This window comes from Bidens hawaiensis, unplaced genomic scaffold (genome assembly GCF_021521415.1).
Source record: "Bidens hawaiensis isolate Kalapana, Puna unplaced genomic scaffold, B.hawaiensis_p1.1 tig00001412_1, whole genome shotgun sequence".
Taxonomy (NCBI): Eukaryota; Viridiplantae; Streptophyta; class Magnoliopsida; order Asterales; family Asteraceae; genus Bidens; species Bidens hawaiensis.
The window spans coordinates 2,669,083-2,684,765 of NW_027491079.1; the positions used below are offsets into that span (position 1 = coordinate 2,669,083).

At 33.9% G+C, this 15,683-nt stretch overlaps 1 protein-coding gene and 1 pseudogene across 2 annotated transcripts; both read right to left on the bottom strand.

The window, feature by feature from the left end:
• Positions 1-3,336: 3,336 nt before the first annotated feature.
• Positions 3,337-9,053, bottom strand: LOC143575158 (ubiquitin carboxyl-terminal hydrolase 24-like). The gene is made up of 7 exons (XM_077059604.1): positions 9,012-9,053; positions 7,146-7,649; positions 6,858-7,045; positions 6,529-6,779; positions 6,301-6,446; positions 4,687-4,902; positions 3,337-3,525 (listed from the first exon to the last, which is right to left on the bottom strand). Exons 1-7 carry the CDS (start codon positions 9,051-9,053, stop codon positions 3,337-3,339), a joined length of 1,536 nt encoding a protein of 511 aa, XP_076915719.1.
• An 8-nt stretch (positions 9,054-9,061) lies between these two features.
• LOC143575167 (tRNA ligase 1-like) lies at positions 9,062-15,299 on the bottom strand (annotated as a pseudogene). Its single transcript, XR_013142720.1, has 21 exons — positions 15,291-15,299; positions 14,213-14,431; positions 13,938-14,117; positions 13,780-13,858; positions 13,565-13,688; positions 13,307-13,413; positions 12,987-13,112; positions 12,835-12,899; positions 12,605-12,748; positions 12,349-12,506; positions 12,188-12,219; positions 11,909-12,084; positions 11,735-11,814; positions 10,544-10,609; positions 10,232-10,464; positions 10,042-10,149; positions 9,821-9,918; positions 9,674-9,734; positions 9,387-9,463; positions 9,232-9,302; positions 9,062-9,142 (listed from the first exon to the last, which is right to left on the bottom strand). The product of XR_013142720.1 is annotated as a tRNA ligase 1-like (transcript).
• Between the last annotated feature and the right edge of the window lie 384 nt (positions 15,300-15,683).

Genomic DNA, 15,683 nt, shown 5'->3' on the forward strand with positions numbered 1-15,683 from the left:
CACGTGCCTTTTGTTTGGTTGTATAAATTAAAAAAAAAATATTTGTGATGTAACAAAACTTAGGGGGGTGTCATTAGATTTTGCAAGATATTGAAGGGGCATTTTTAAAATTTATCACATGAAATTTGATAAAAGTCATGGAGAGATTGCCTTAGTACAAATAAAATAGCATGTGATACAAATGAATTAAGCAAGAAATCAAGTGAACAGTAAGTTTGTGAGACAACTTCTTTTTGATAATTGTTATATATATAATTCAATAAGTAGAATTGACATTTATAAAAACCAAGTAGAAAACATGCATATTGATATGCTTTAAGAAAAACAATATCAATGTCTTAAATTGGTAACCACAGAGTTTGGTTTACAAAGTCTAGTGTTTTGGATATTGTAGTTGTTCATCAAACTTTCAAAATTTATAGTTTCATGTTAATAACTTTCATCTTTACTCTACTTGAGCAAGTAGTAAGCAACCACATCATCTTCCATAATTTACGTGAGCCAAAAACAAAATACATATATGATGGTTTTAGCCTTCTAGGCACAAACTTTTGCCGTCTATACGTCGTATTTATGGGATGACCCTTACACTCATACATATAGATCACAAATCAACGGTTTGAGTGCATCTTGTTGTAATTTGTTGTGTTTACCACAACTAGAGATGAATAGTGATGGTAAAAAATAGTCACTTATGCAAGTACTCATGCTCGAGTTTTAGAAGGTGAGCCGTGAGCTTGTAACCTAATCAATGAACTAAGAGTCAAGATTGATAGTTTCTTACACGCTTGGTAGCATATAGTACGTTAGAAACATGCAAATATATGCGAGAACACATTTACATGGCTGTAATGACTTGCATTCTAGTATTAACGCTTGATAAGTCATCAATAGAACTTGGTTGAATTTTCTACGTTGTCCCCCCCCCCCCTTTGCATCGAAATAGAAGGCAGACAGACGACAAGTTGCGTCATCATCACTTTTTAAATAGAAAACTAGGTATTTAAAAAGAGAGAAAATGGGTTGGATTTGGAGAATAGTTGAAAATGTGCATAGAAATATTTAAGGTTTTGATACATGTTTTTATCTCTTTATGTCATGCATAGTTGCATATCAGGGAGAGCACACACAATAATAGGGGTGCAAACAGGTCAAACCATTTTGTGAACTACCTGGGATCAGGATCGTCTCATTGAAAAATGAAATTGAGTTAAGACTTAAGCGAACTCTTGCCTAAAAATAAGTTTTTTTTTAATAAACAAGTACGAGCCCGAGCTTTACTTATCGAGCTCAAGTAGACTTTTGAGGCTAACGAGCTTATAATTTATATATTTTAAATAATATATTAGCATGGTGGCGGCCTTTGTGGTTTAATGAAATTGGTTGTTCTAACAAAATTTTATATATTTTACTTAGTTTTTTAACACATATATAAAAACAATAGTTATTTTTTTATAAAATAAAAATAGTTACAAGTGCATGTATATAAAATTAAAAACTGTCATCTATAGATCAAGAAGTCATTATTTTGAATTATTTGAAAGAAAGTCCGACCGTGAAAAAAACATATGTTGATAGTACGACTCGTCGTATTGTGTCGGCGACCAATAGGAAGTAAGGAGGTCGGCTGAGGTGGACCAATGCTACATACATGTATGTAATTGACACCCATTTTCATATTCCACTTTATTTCATTTTTCACATTAATTAATTGGATTTTCTTTAGTGTCTACATCCACCTCGTTATATGGTGATACATTCAAAGTTAAAACCATGCGGCCCACTTATCATATTTAAATAACTGTTACACCCTTACAGGTACGTTAATATACAATAATTGTTTAACGTACATTAGGTACGTGAAATACGTTCAAGATTAAAAGGTCAAAAACGTTCAGCCAAATTCACAACCCTAAAACGTTCAAGGTTAAACCTTAAACGTTCAGGCTTAAATCATGATACATTCAAAGTTAAAACTCATAACTCAAAGTCAAAAATTGATCGATTGAATATTCAATTTGATGATTAATTTAATCAATTTCAAGGTTAATTGATCATTAGGTTCAACAATTTCAATTCTGATAAAAAAAAAAGCTAAACAGACCTGTGAATAAAAGGGAGCGACGTTATGCATTTTTCCAACGAGTTTGTTGTGGACGCCGATGACGGTGACGGAGAGTGTTGATGGCACCGGCGAGCGGTGGAGGTGGAGATGATCGTCTTTGTGGTGACGGTTCACACAAAGGAGATCTTTGGGTAGAGGATGTGATTTAGAGTTTCTTAAAATCAAGGGTGAAGGAAGTCGCACACTTATTATACGATAAAACATTAATGTATCGGATCTTTTAGATACGCTTTTATAATATACCTCCAAAGTTTAAGTTGCGTAAAATGATACTTGTTATGTATTGTCTACAAAATGTCTAATTTACAAGAGTTCAAACCATATATAGCTAAATATTTATGTGTGCTTTATTATAATGTTCATGGTGTCATGTTTAGAAAGGTAACATTTATTGAAGCTTAAAAAACCTTCACAACGACTCAAAACACAAATAATGTATGCGATTCAAACGATTAACTAGAAGATTGAACTAATATTGAAATATATTTATGAATGATACCTAATACTGTTAAAATCGTCCACTAATTATTAAGTTCAAAAAATAACTGGTAGACGTCTATGAACCATATAGTGCAAAGTATCACCTATTATCATACCGTCCTGGCGTCACATACTCGCAACATTTTTAAGTTCCAAACTCATACACTGTCCTAAAACTCTCCCCATACGCACACTTAAAAGCGGAAATAAAAAAACCTTTAGTGATGAACTGCTCCACCTATAACACATGATTCTTGATTTTGGTTGATTTTAAAACAAACCTAACAGATGTTTACATAATAAATATATATGAAATAAAACAGATATACCTAACTCATTTACATTATTATAATAAATAAAAAACAGCAAACTATAAAATATCAGGTCAAAGCTCAAAAAAGAAAAAGCCATCCAATGTCCCATAATAATAATGATTATATTAGTGTTAAATCAGTTTATCCAAAAACAGTTCAAATTATATTTCTCAAACTACAATCTTCATAATACCCAATTTGACCTTTTAGCTAATTGTTTTTACTTGACCCGCTGAGACGGAGCCAAAATCATTCAATTAAAAAGTAAACGGGTCGAAAATACTCTTAACTAAATAACTAACTAATCAACCAAAAGGAAGTATTAACTATTAAGTATTTTATGTAACTATAAATGGCACATTACCATAACCTTGTAAAGCAGATATGGAGCTAAAAATATGAGAAGACCTGTGAAATCTACTGCTGCTTGTAAAAGAGAACATATGCTTGATCATGAAGAACTTTGTTAGTAGAAATAGAGTTAACTGATGAGTCATCAAAATGCAACCACTTGCCACTCGAATGCAAAATATCAGCAGTGTAATGACCGTTTGAAGGCTCTGTCCCATGATGAGTTATTGTTGCCACAAGCTCATACTTACGACCCTGTATGAAAATAATGTTCATGAGAAAATGGGTCATGTTGGGTTTGGGTTGAAACGGGTCGGGTCGGGTTGACCACACAGGTACTTCTATAATGTTATGTCCACATTTTCAAAAAAAGATTATTAATGAGTTAACTGGATTACAAAGAGTGTTGTAGAACTCGCTAGGCGCTAGTCAGGCGGTGGGGTAGGCACTACTCGACTAGCGATTAACCGGGATTAATCGGATTGGAATTTATATGTAATTTTTCAAATATACATATATATACCAAACTTTATATATAAAATTTTCAATTTTGACTGACTTTGACCAAATAGCGATTAGCCAGCAACTAGTCGGTGACGGTGGGGTCGATTAGCGATTAATCGGCGCCTAGGCGCAATTTTTACAACCATGATTACAAATATAGTTTTTTTTTATAATGACTAAAATACAGTAATAAAACAATCTACTTATTTTTAGCTTGTAAATGAACCGAACAAACATGAACAGAGCATGTTCATGTTTATTTGTTTAACTTTAACCAAACAAAAACAATTAAAATTTAAAAGATCAGGATTTTCTTGTTCGTGTTCGTGTATGTTTGTTTCTTAACAGTGTAAATGAACAGTTCACGGATGTAACAAACGAACATAACCATAATTGAACATAGATGAACAAACATAACTGAGTTATAACTAGTTAAAAGGCAATGTAAAGAACAATATATCATGCCTAAAAAGTTATTGAACTTGGACTAAGTCGTAATGGGTCAAAAAAATTTAAACGAATATATTCATGAACGTAAATAAACGTGCATTAACAAATTTAAATGAACAAGCGTTCATGAACATAAATGAACAAACGAGATATGTGTTCATGTTCGTTCGTTTATTGAATAAACGAACATCCCGCCAAACGGTTCACGTGCTATTTACGGAATGTTTGGTTCATTTACTATAAAATATACTAATATAATAATAAAGATAATTAATGAGTTAACTGGATTACAAATTCAGATAGGCATGTATTAGATGCTTTATTTAAGTCAAATAATTTTATCAAGTCAACTGGAATATTATAACTAAAAAGTGTAAAAAAAAAACATTCCAGCGAATGTATATTTGTTAAATGAATAAAAACTGAAAAAAAAGTTAGTAATATGAGTAAGGATGATGATACCTCTGTCGTTGGTGAGACAAGCAGGTCACGGTTAAGAACAAGGTCAAGAGGGAAATAAACAGGTTTCAATAATTTGGTGCTTCCTTGGCTTCCATAGCTAAATCGCATCAGGTGCAGTATTATAATTTCAGGAAGCTCTAGTATCTTGACTGATTTGCTTGCACTTACCAACGCAGCCTGATAATAAGTTTCATTAGAGTAATGTGAGCATGCAGCCTGACAATGAGATGAGTTTATTTCATTTTGTGAAATTCAGTCATCTATTATCAGTATGTTCTGTCGTCAATTATATTGTTTTATAGGCATAGAACTAAATTGCAGTCAAATGATCAAAATGTGTAAGGTTCCTATGTTAAATAACTAGATTGATTTTGTCACCTTACTTTTAGCACTTGTCATATGTTCAATAGCCTGCTCATAAATTTGAGGCCATCAATCTCAACTCTCAAAGAGAAAAACAGATAATCTAGGGATCTCAAACCATTGTAAGAATAATACCAAGCTCTAAAGATTTAGAACTTTTTTATATTATGTTACTAATCATGTTAATATTGAACTTTTAGCAACTAAAAGGATTGTTTGCATCCCCATCCCAAAAAGAATATGGAAATACAACACAATGTAAAGTTACAAGTTTATAAGACACTAAAGTGCAAAATTTAGGGGTCTTCAAAAACTGTTGCAATCGCCCTAACCGAGCTAAATCGACCGATTCAGATGTGTTAAGAGTAAACCGTTAGGTTTACGATTTGGAAAACTGAGTTTCACAGTTTGGAACCGGCCATTAAAACCGAACTGGCCAAAAGAATAAGTATACAATATAAAAATTCAATTTTTTAATCTAGTTTAAAAAAAATAAAATAATTTTTTCACATGCAGAAATAAAATAACTATAATACCTGTAATTATTTTTAATTATAATACTTATATATTATTCATTTAACTGATTTCATGCTATTGATTTTTATTCTTACTTTTCCTTTCGTAAACTCTTTAATACTCAATATGGTTAAATCTTTTTAAAACCTACCATTTTACTGAATTTTTAAAGATCCAATGGTACAAGACCATGAAAAAAACAGGAGCAAGACCCAAAACCAAACCGTTGGGAAAGGTCCAGCTGACCCCCCACGTTTAGTTTTTCCAAAAATCCTACTTACTGGTTAGGTCCGGAAATTCCATCAGAACCAACCGAATCAGACCATGAACGCCCGACAAATAACCGTAAGCAAGCATAAAACACAAAAAATGTAAAATATTCAAGATGCAAAAAGCAAAAAAAAAAAAACATAGAGAATAGGTAAAGTAGATTAAGCAAACACATGACCATTTCATGTATATATATGAAGTATTATTTTATTTTATTTTATATTTTTAAAGGCAAATTTCTTTTACTTCTTGGGACTTGAACCGATGACCTTTGGGTGTTTAAGAGACTTTGTCTCTGCCATTGGGCCACCAAGTATTATAATTTTAGCATATGTAGGCATTTGATAACTAAAATGTTGATACCATACTACAAGTACAATTGCAAGTGATGCAGATATGAAGGAGTTCATCATAGTAGCAAAAACTTTGTCCACCACATACAAACTACAAGTATAATATTATTACCTTTCCTGCAGAAGATGCACAGTATCCTTCAAGTGTCTCAGGTGCAGAAAAAAGATGAAGTGCATCCTCTATTGTGTTAACAGGATCGGGACATATATTAAGGTGAAGTAGAAGAAACGGTTGTATAGTTGCTGAGGGTTTGTTACCTATTTAAAATTTACAAAAATAATTATACACAATGTTATACTAGAAAGGGCAAAATCAAAGGATGGTTCAAAATTAAATCACCTCTTGCTTTCACAACACTTTTGAGCTGGCCTCCAAAAATATGACTTAATTTTGATGGAATAAAACTCTGTGTTCTGGTAATTGTGGTTTTGTTTCTCGGCCCAACTGTTTCCCAACTGTCGTCCTCGGCATCACTCACTGATGAAACCAATGAAACTTTGCCTCCGTTGGGAATTTGTCCTTCAAGTTTATGCAATTCATCATGCATTTGATGCATGACAAAACTTAGAAACTCTTGAGCATCTTCTTGCCTGGTCAAAAAGTCAACTTAGAATCAAAAGACCATGTAAAGAAATAATTTTCACAGCTAAAGAATTCAAAAACCAAACCTTTGTCTACCTGAAAAGCTATTTGGCATATCTGGGGAGAAATTGTTTAGAACGGATTCGAACATCACGGGGCGCAATGGCTTCCCAGTTTTCAGAAGAATATCACCTTTTTTCTTTGGTTGCATGCCAGGTGGCATGCCAAATTCAGTTATAAACTCAACAAATGCATGTAAAGTTGGGTAGTCAATCTGAAAAAGAAATCAAAAGTTATGCACAATGAGCGCAGTTCTAACAATGTAGCAAACACAAACACCTATAAATGAACTTAATTAATTAATTGTAGTTTACCTCAGGTACATTGCGCGTTCTTAGCTCCTGCAAAAGATGAACAAACGGAGAGCAAGCCAGAAGAGCCTGAAGAGTTGCATTCAGAAAGCACAGATTTCCCGAGTTGACTAAACCTCGAGGTAGTAACTCTGTATGTTGACCAATTGATGAACAGATAACTTGATTCGTGGTACCATTTCCTTGATTCACAGCTGATATGGTTACAGGTAGCTCTGCATCTTTATGTTCATGTTCTTTTACACCATTGCTAAAGTGTAAAGAACTTGAATCGTGGATGTTCAAGTTCCCATTTTTGTTTACAGTTTCACTGGCGTTACTTCTCTTGACATGTTTTAATGTTTGGGCCAATTTGGTAACTTCTGTCTCGGTTGGTATGTTGTTGAAGCCCACAGATCTAAGAGTTGCGGCATCCAGAGAGCCGAACATAAACAGGGCATCATTCTCTTTTGGAGAACTTTGCATGGCTCTGGTCTCATCCTCCGTAAATGATCCAAACACAATCACCTGACAGTGATGAACACGATATATGTGTAGTGAACAATAAGGATAATTTTACATAAAATAAACAAAGTTGAGATCAAAGCAATTACATATTTTTCATTAACAAAGCAACACAGATCATATAAAAACTCAAAATGTAGCCCACTTAATAGGTTCCACAAAAATCTAAACACATAAACACAAAATAAAACAATGTGGACTAATTAAGCAACAGGAGTAACACTGCGTGATCAGGAGTCCAAACGTAACGAGCCGAGCCACTCACAAGCTACTCGATATCGGATCAATAAAAAGCTCGAAACAAGCCAAGCCTGAACCTCAAACACAGCTCGTTTAGTTATTGAGCACGAGCTCGAACCTTGTATGGGAAACTCGTTTAGGCTCGTCGAGATGATCTGATCAATAATATTTTTTTGCATAAAATAAACAAAGTTGATGAACAATAAGGATGATTTTGTAATGAACAATAAGGATAACTTTGAATAAAATAAACAAAGTTAAGACGAGCCACTTGTGAGCAACTGGAGATCGGATGGATAAAAAGCTCGAGATGAGCCTCAGATAAAGCTCATTTAGTTATGGAGCCCGAGCGTGAGCTTGAGCCTTGTATGTGTAGATCATTTAGGTTCGTTGAGCCTTGATGAGCCTAGTGTATTTTTAAGTTTTAACTCGTTTGGACTTGTATGTAATAGTTTCACACTGCACAGCCGACGTTTTTCTTAAAACGTAATATGACTGTATTTACAACAATCTAAATTTCGAAATATAATAACTCATGTCCTCCTGACTTGCTTGAACTGTCTTGTTTCAAGCTACTTCTTTTTTACTAGTTTGACCTAGGGGTGACAAATGTGACCCATGGGTTGTATTAAAATGTATATAATGGGTCAAACTAAAAAAAGAAAATGATTGAAACGGTTGGCATTTCTTGAGTTTTTTTTAATGGAACGAGAAAAACGGAGGAAACTTTTTAGTTTTTTTATTTTTTTAGTTTCTGATTTATATTTCAAGTTATGATTTTTTAATTATTTTTTTTGAATTTTTTAATGAGGGATTTTTGAAATGGGTCAAAATGGGTTGAGATTTCAGAAACCCCTCATTAAAAAATTCAGAAAAAATAATTAAAAAATCACAACTCGAAATATAAATCAAAAACTAAAAAAGTAAAAAAACTAAAAAGTTTTTTCCGTTTTTCTCGTTCCATTAAAAGAAGAAAAAAAAACTCAAGAAATGCCAACCCGTTTTGACCCGTTTCAATCCTTTTCTTTTTTTAGTTTGACCCATTCTGACCCATTATATACATTTTAATACAATCCATTCAACCCATGGGTCACATTTGCCACCCCTAGTTTGACCCGAACTGACCTGTTTATAAGTACACGGGTCAAATTTGACACCTCTAAACATTTATGTCTTTACCTTTCAGATTTCAGGAGAGGCATCTTCACAAGTGAGCCAAAGCGTTCGATCAGTTCACTTTCAAACTCCGAACGATTCTGAAATGTGAAATAATTAAAAAGAGAATAAGTATTATAAGCAACGGTCTTGCAAGAAAAATAAAGCATAATGCACAGAAATGTCATACCTTTCCGTCATACAAGTGATAGAACATTAGCAACACGTATCCAAATCTGGTGATGATTTATCAAGATTTCCCTTTAGATAAAACATTAAATAGTGAGATAAGTATTTAAATACAAAGCATACATGTGAAGAAACTACAAACACATACAAACTTACAGGATGATTAACTCGATTAAGTACACGGTACATGAATACTGCAAATGCATCAAGAGAGAACGGATTTGATTCGGTTCCTGCATGTTAACCATAACAAAAACATGTCAAAAGTAAACACATATCAGCTGTCGCACCCAATATTGTGTATAATATACAATACTCTATCATTACTTGCAACATGTTCTTTGTCATTTAAATCCGAATTTACCTATTCAACCGTTAACAGCAATACAAGGTATTTGTGGAAAAAATATAATTCATTAATTGCATAAAGTATTGACATAAACCTTCAGAGTCGGGTACAATTGGCACTGCAGATGCTTTAGTGCTACGAGACATATCCTCAATCTGCAAAAGTGGATAAAGAAAATAACCATAAAGTCCTACGGTCCTCTATAATATAATGCATACACACACACACACTGCTATGTTACCAGCCTCCAAACTTCTTCATTGGGCGTGTTCTTGTCAGCAAGCACAATAGAATAAGGTTTCTTCCGCCTCTCATCAGCAACCGTTTTCCAATATTTTCCTTTTGAAAATATAATGAACAAAAAATAATTAACCAAAAGCATATTTCAATATTTCATTATAATAATGTTAACTTAAAAAAGGCGATAACTTGAAATTTAAAAACTTTGCTAGAGCCAGACACCTTTTATATCATCACTCATCAGATTATAAATCGGACGATCTTCCTCAAGACCTTCTGAAGCACTTTTTATATGCTTACAGAGTGCAGATTTAGCACAACCAGGTATTCCTAAAAATAATATGTACATCTCAAATTAGTGAAAATACATGCATACACATGCATATCAAATTTATAATCATACACATCATGCCTGGAAAGAATACGAGGAGACCTTCGTTTTTCTGAATGGAACCGGGACTTGGGCTAGAAGGTTCTAGAATCTTCTCGGTCTCAAGGCCACCTTCCTCATCTCCAGCACATCCTACCAAAGCTTGATTCTCTGGACTGCGTTTCGCGTATTGTTCGAGAAAAGGCTCGGCTTCACTCAAGTATGTGGATGATGACGGCTGTCGATTTCCACACTTTCTTGTTATGTACACTGCCCTGAAAATATTTTTATCATGTACTTGGTGAGAAATAAAAAATAGTAAGCATGCAAAATATATATTGATTTATACAGTACCACTCATCCAGCATCTTTCTAAGCTGTCTCTGCATTCCCGGTGATGTGTTCCATATTTTCATTTGCCTATAGCATGAAATATTTCCAAATTTAGAGATTCACATGCACATTTATGGCAGTTTTATTTAAAAATTAGAAGAATGACATAACAAATAAGTGTAGAAGTGTGAGAATTAACTTATATACATAGGCATATGTTTTACCTAGGCCTGGCGCTTTTGGCCCACGGTTCCAAATTTGGGTTGATACGGGTAGTTGTGTCTCATAGAATGGGTCAGACCGGGTTGATTAAGACAAACCTTTCAAGAAGCAGGTCAAAATGGGCTGGTAGGGCTGTCAAGCCACCCAACCCCGATAAAAGCGTGTCCTGAACAACCCGAACCCGATGTACAATATAAAGATATGGGTGAAAATGGTGTATTTCTTTCTGCCCACATCAATGAATAACAGGTCATCACTAACTAAACCTATTGTAGTTCTTTTTTTCTATTTTTGGGTCATTCTTAGCTTGTCAAGTGGTGATCAAGGATCAACCGAATTCACTCTTAGCCTTTGCTCTTCTTTTGCCCGTTAAGTTTTTCGGAGCCAGTGCTTTAAAATAGGTCATCATTAAACCTACTGCAGAGTTTACACTTTTCTTGTTTTTTATTAAAAAGTACTTTTTTTTGTCATGGGTGAATTAAAGAGTAATTTAGTTTTTGTCATGAAAATCCTAATTCCATTTATACTCTTTATTCTTTTAAACTGGCCCGTTTTGACCCATTCTAACACGAATATAAAAAGATGATTTTTATAAACAACCCAATGTGGCCCAAACCCATTCTGAGCCGGAATCCACTTCGCTCGTTTTGTTGGGTATGATTCTTACACTTATAATATGTCATTGTATGACATGTGAGTGCAGACGAATTGACATGAAGTCGGTGAACAGATAGATTTTTAGCAGTTTTCGTTTATATTTTTGACGATTTTGGGCATTTAATTTTTTAAAACTGACCCATTTTGACCCAAACTAATTTTGGCCAGGACCCGTGTTTACCTGAATCTATTCTTGGTCAGAACCCATTTTGACATGAGTCTATTTTTGGTCAGAACCTGTTTTAACCCGAACCTATTTTGGTCAAACCCGTTTTGACCTGAACCAAATTGGACCTGTTTTAAATCGGCCCGTTTTGCCAGTCCTAGTTTTACCTAAGGTAGTAGGCTTTGTAGGCAGCTAGACCATCTTTAAAAAGAACAGGCAAGCCGTTGCGAATTAAAAATGTCCTCGACTGCACAAAAGTAATATTATGTCAGCAAAAAGTAATTTACACTGGAGAATAATAAACAGAATACACACGTCATACTTTGTTTAAACAAGCATACCGTGTATCGATGAAATTTTAACTTGATCATAAGATTTGCATCTTCATCAGCTAAACCCTTTTTTCCGGCTATATCATCACTATTTTTCTCAATTTTTCCAACATCTATGCTAGTTTTGGCCATCTCTGCAGCTTTCTCTTTACTTGCCTTGAACAAACTGATATCAACAAAAAAACCTAACAAAGCAGATATATGAAATTATTATGACAATCACTAAAATAATGTTGCATGCAATAAAGTTACATTTCAGTTGTATTAACTTAGAGCATGACCGTATACCTCGATATAGCGGCCACATGTCTGGCTTGCACCTGAAAACACAGCGCAAATCATAATGCATAAAAAAACGCAAGATTTGTGAGTTGTTTGTGTAACAAGACACAAAGTATATAAATGTGAAACGAATCCAAAACGAATCAAGAGTAAAGAAGACGAAAGACCGCATCTCTTTCTGGTACTTCCTGAAGGTTGAATCATTACGCACGAGTATCACCATCTTATAATGAAGATTATCACTGGATATTGAGTTCGCTTTTCGGAAGTTATGGAAACACCTAAATTCAGCTAAACCCTTTTCCTTCATCAACCGAACCATTTCCTGAGCGAAACATTAAAAGGCAATATAACCATTTTAAAATACTGTTCCGAGTGCTATTGTGTGCTAAATTTATGTAAGAGAGATGATATTACTATTACCTGTAACTTAGTGGTAGAATAATCAGAAGGGTTTGCTTCTAAAAATTTGGAAACAACTGATGGATCAGCAGCTTCAATTCCAAACCAGTCCACATAATCAGGACAAAAGGAGGTACCGGTATTCTCAAGAAGTGTCTTTATTAGCTGCATTGATAATATCAAGATTTATCACAAGGCTTCAGAAACCGTATGGTTTAATCAAGTATTAAAAAATGAGACTTGAGCATTACATGTTTTTCATCAGATCTATTTGCAGCAAATAATTCGCGCAGGCCCGGTCCCAAATCTTGATGAACTGTCAGAAGATTGTAGTATCACTTATACATGAATGTAACTGTGTGCCCAAAAGATATAGTTTGAATAAAGTTAAACGCCAGCAAACCTTCATATACTGGTAAAGGACAATCTTTTAAAACCAGTTCCATTTCTTTTGTGCTGTCGTGGCTTACAATACGTGCAACAAGGCCTTCCAAAATCTCCCCCTGCATCTTTATGTGGTCTATTGATCCTGTAATAATTCAAAGTTTTTTTAAAAGATAGATATTATATATGTTTTAGTACTTCACATTGTATCTAGTCATTCACTCATTCATACCGTCTATATACACTAGTTTTCATAATATCTTATTGCAATATCAACCCAGTTTTCAACAGCTATATTCCAACATAGATAAGTGTTTGATGGAAATATATTGTCTTTACCTGGTACCGAGATATCTACCACCTCATCAAGAGCTCTGCATACAGATGTAGCTGTCCCTTCCTCGCGCAGTGCATCATAAGCAGCAAAAAACGATGGCACGGAAGTCCTTGAAAAAACGAACACGCGTCTGTTTAATAAGCTAGAAGTGGTAGAAATATGGGAAAGAATAAAGATAAATACTTTCTTATTAAAAGTTTTACAGAATATAAAAAAGTTTTCAACATTTCCTAAATGTTTGATTTTCATGTATTAATCACCTTGTTGAGAACAACCAAACATGATTTGTAGGTAACCGCCATTTTCTACAAAACACAATGATCGCTGGAGTTGAGTAGAACTTAGGCTTCCCGTTGCGCAATTCGGTGACAGCAGTCACAACAACTGCTCAAGGTAAGTCACATAAGTGGCAAATAACCAGACTTTAACCATAACTTCTGCAAACTTAAAACATAAAAAGTTGTTTCACTCTTACCATAATCTTCACGAGGTCGTTGACCATGGTCTCCTAAAACAGCAGTCACCAATTCCATCGATACGCACATGTGTTCACGCTAAATAACGGTCAAATTCATAAAAAGTAAAAGCTAGGAAATAAAAAAAAAACAATGTAATCAAGAACATAATAATTACCTCAAGAAACTGAATGAACTCTGCTTGCTTTTCACTAGCTTCAGCACCCCACGCTAGAAAAATTCTATCAAGAACAAAAACCCCAACGGCTGTAAACACGTTGCCATAACTGTTCTTCGCGTACGCTCCACCCTCGTGACCAGCATACATAAAAAGCGATCCAGAGTGTTTTAGTGAGACCTAATAATATCATGGAACCATATAATACAAGATATCAATAAACATTATTAACCATAAAACAACACTAGAAAATATTACACGTCCGCCCACCGTACCTCCAATGTAGCAAGACCTTTTGCTACCAACTCAATCATTTTTATTCTAACCTCTTGATCAGACTTCTCATTATCAAATTTGGAATAAAATGCTGCTCTTATTTTGGCGGTGGCATAAGTCGAGTTATCGACATTAAAATCCTCCAACAAATTGCTTACAATGGCAAGGCTACCAATTCCATTAGTGATACCTTCAGCAGAAGCAGCATTAGATACCTCCTGCAGAAGCAGCATCCAAATCATAAAATTAAACAATCTTTGCATGCAAACACTCAAACAGCAAGGTTATATAATCCGCTAATCAATATGATCAAGAACGAGTTGATATAACTCAGCAAAACAAAAACGCACACAATGAATTTAGATTAAATAATGCTAAATCTTATTCACCAGAAAAAATATAACTCAAACTGATTACAAACTCATAACCATAATCACTTCTTTGACCAGATTATATAGACCATGACTCGGTATAATTAGAGATGAACCCCAAGGCCGGCCCTTGGGTAGGGCAAACTGAGCGGCCGGCCGAGACACATAATTTTGGGGGCCAAAATTTTTTTATATATATACTATTTTATATATATATATATATATATATATATATATATTTTAAAAAAAATTATAAAATAGGTATGAATCTTAATCATATTAAATACATTGGATCCAAAACTTTTTTTATCCACAATCCATTTAATCTATTTGGCCCAAACTAAATTTATAAAACTAAATAAATAATTAACGTTAATCATCATTTGAAAAAATTAGCTTATATATTTTGTTACTCGGTAGGACCTACGGGTCTTGTCATTTCGGTTCGGCCGAGGTATTTAAATTCTCGGAGACTGCCCTGCGAACTCGAACTCCTAATTCCTAGTTATCTACCAAAACATAAACACACACGATGAATTTGGATTGAATAACGCTCACTCTTATTCACCAGAAAAATTGATTACAAACTCATAACCATAATCACTAGTTTGATCATGTTATATATTATATAGACCATGACTCGGTATAAGTAGAGATGAACTCGAACTCCTGATTATTTACTAATCTAATATGATCGATAAGATACCTCTGGCATAGTTGATGCTGCCACCAGAGATTGGCGGCAATGGCTGCAGGTGGCGGCAGAGAATGGGGGGTCGTTATGGTAAATAATATGATTTTTTTAAAATTTTTTTATGCTAGGGTGGAAATCCTCAGATCCATATGTTACACATTTAAAAAAAATGAAACCCGTATATTACACGAGTTAAAAAAATATCTATAAAAAGGTAAAAATAAAGATACTTATTAAAACGTAATTACGTAAATAACAAAAAATTATAATAATTCACAAGATTTATAGATACATTTTTTAAAGACATTTTATTAGAGCATTCCTGGTAGATTCTTTATTTCTATAATTACAATATAAATCACTACACTATAAAAAATTATAGTAATACTTTTTTACATCTTTATC

What these genes read in the sequence shown, in the direction of transcription:
- LOC143575158 (XM_077059604.1), bottom strand. Translation starts at nt 9,053, where the DNA reads ATGTTTAGAGGTGTCAAATTTGACCCGTGTACTTATAAACAG. An exon ending in GAACGCGCAATGTACCTGAG is followed by an intron (nt 7,046 to 7,145) that starts GTAAACTACAAT and finishes TTTCTTTTTCAG; the next exon opens with ATTGACTACCCAACTTTACA. An exon ending in TTGTCTCACCAACGACAGAG is followed by an intron (nt 3,526 to 4,686) that starts GTATCATCATCC and finishes ATTTTCATACAG; the next exon opens with GGTCGTAAGTATGAGCTTGT.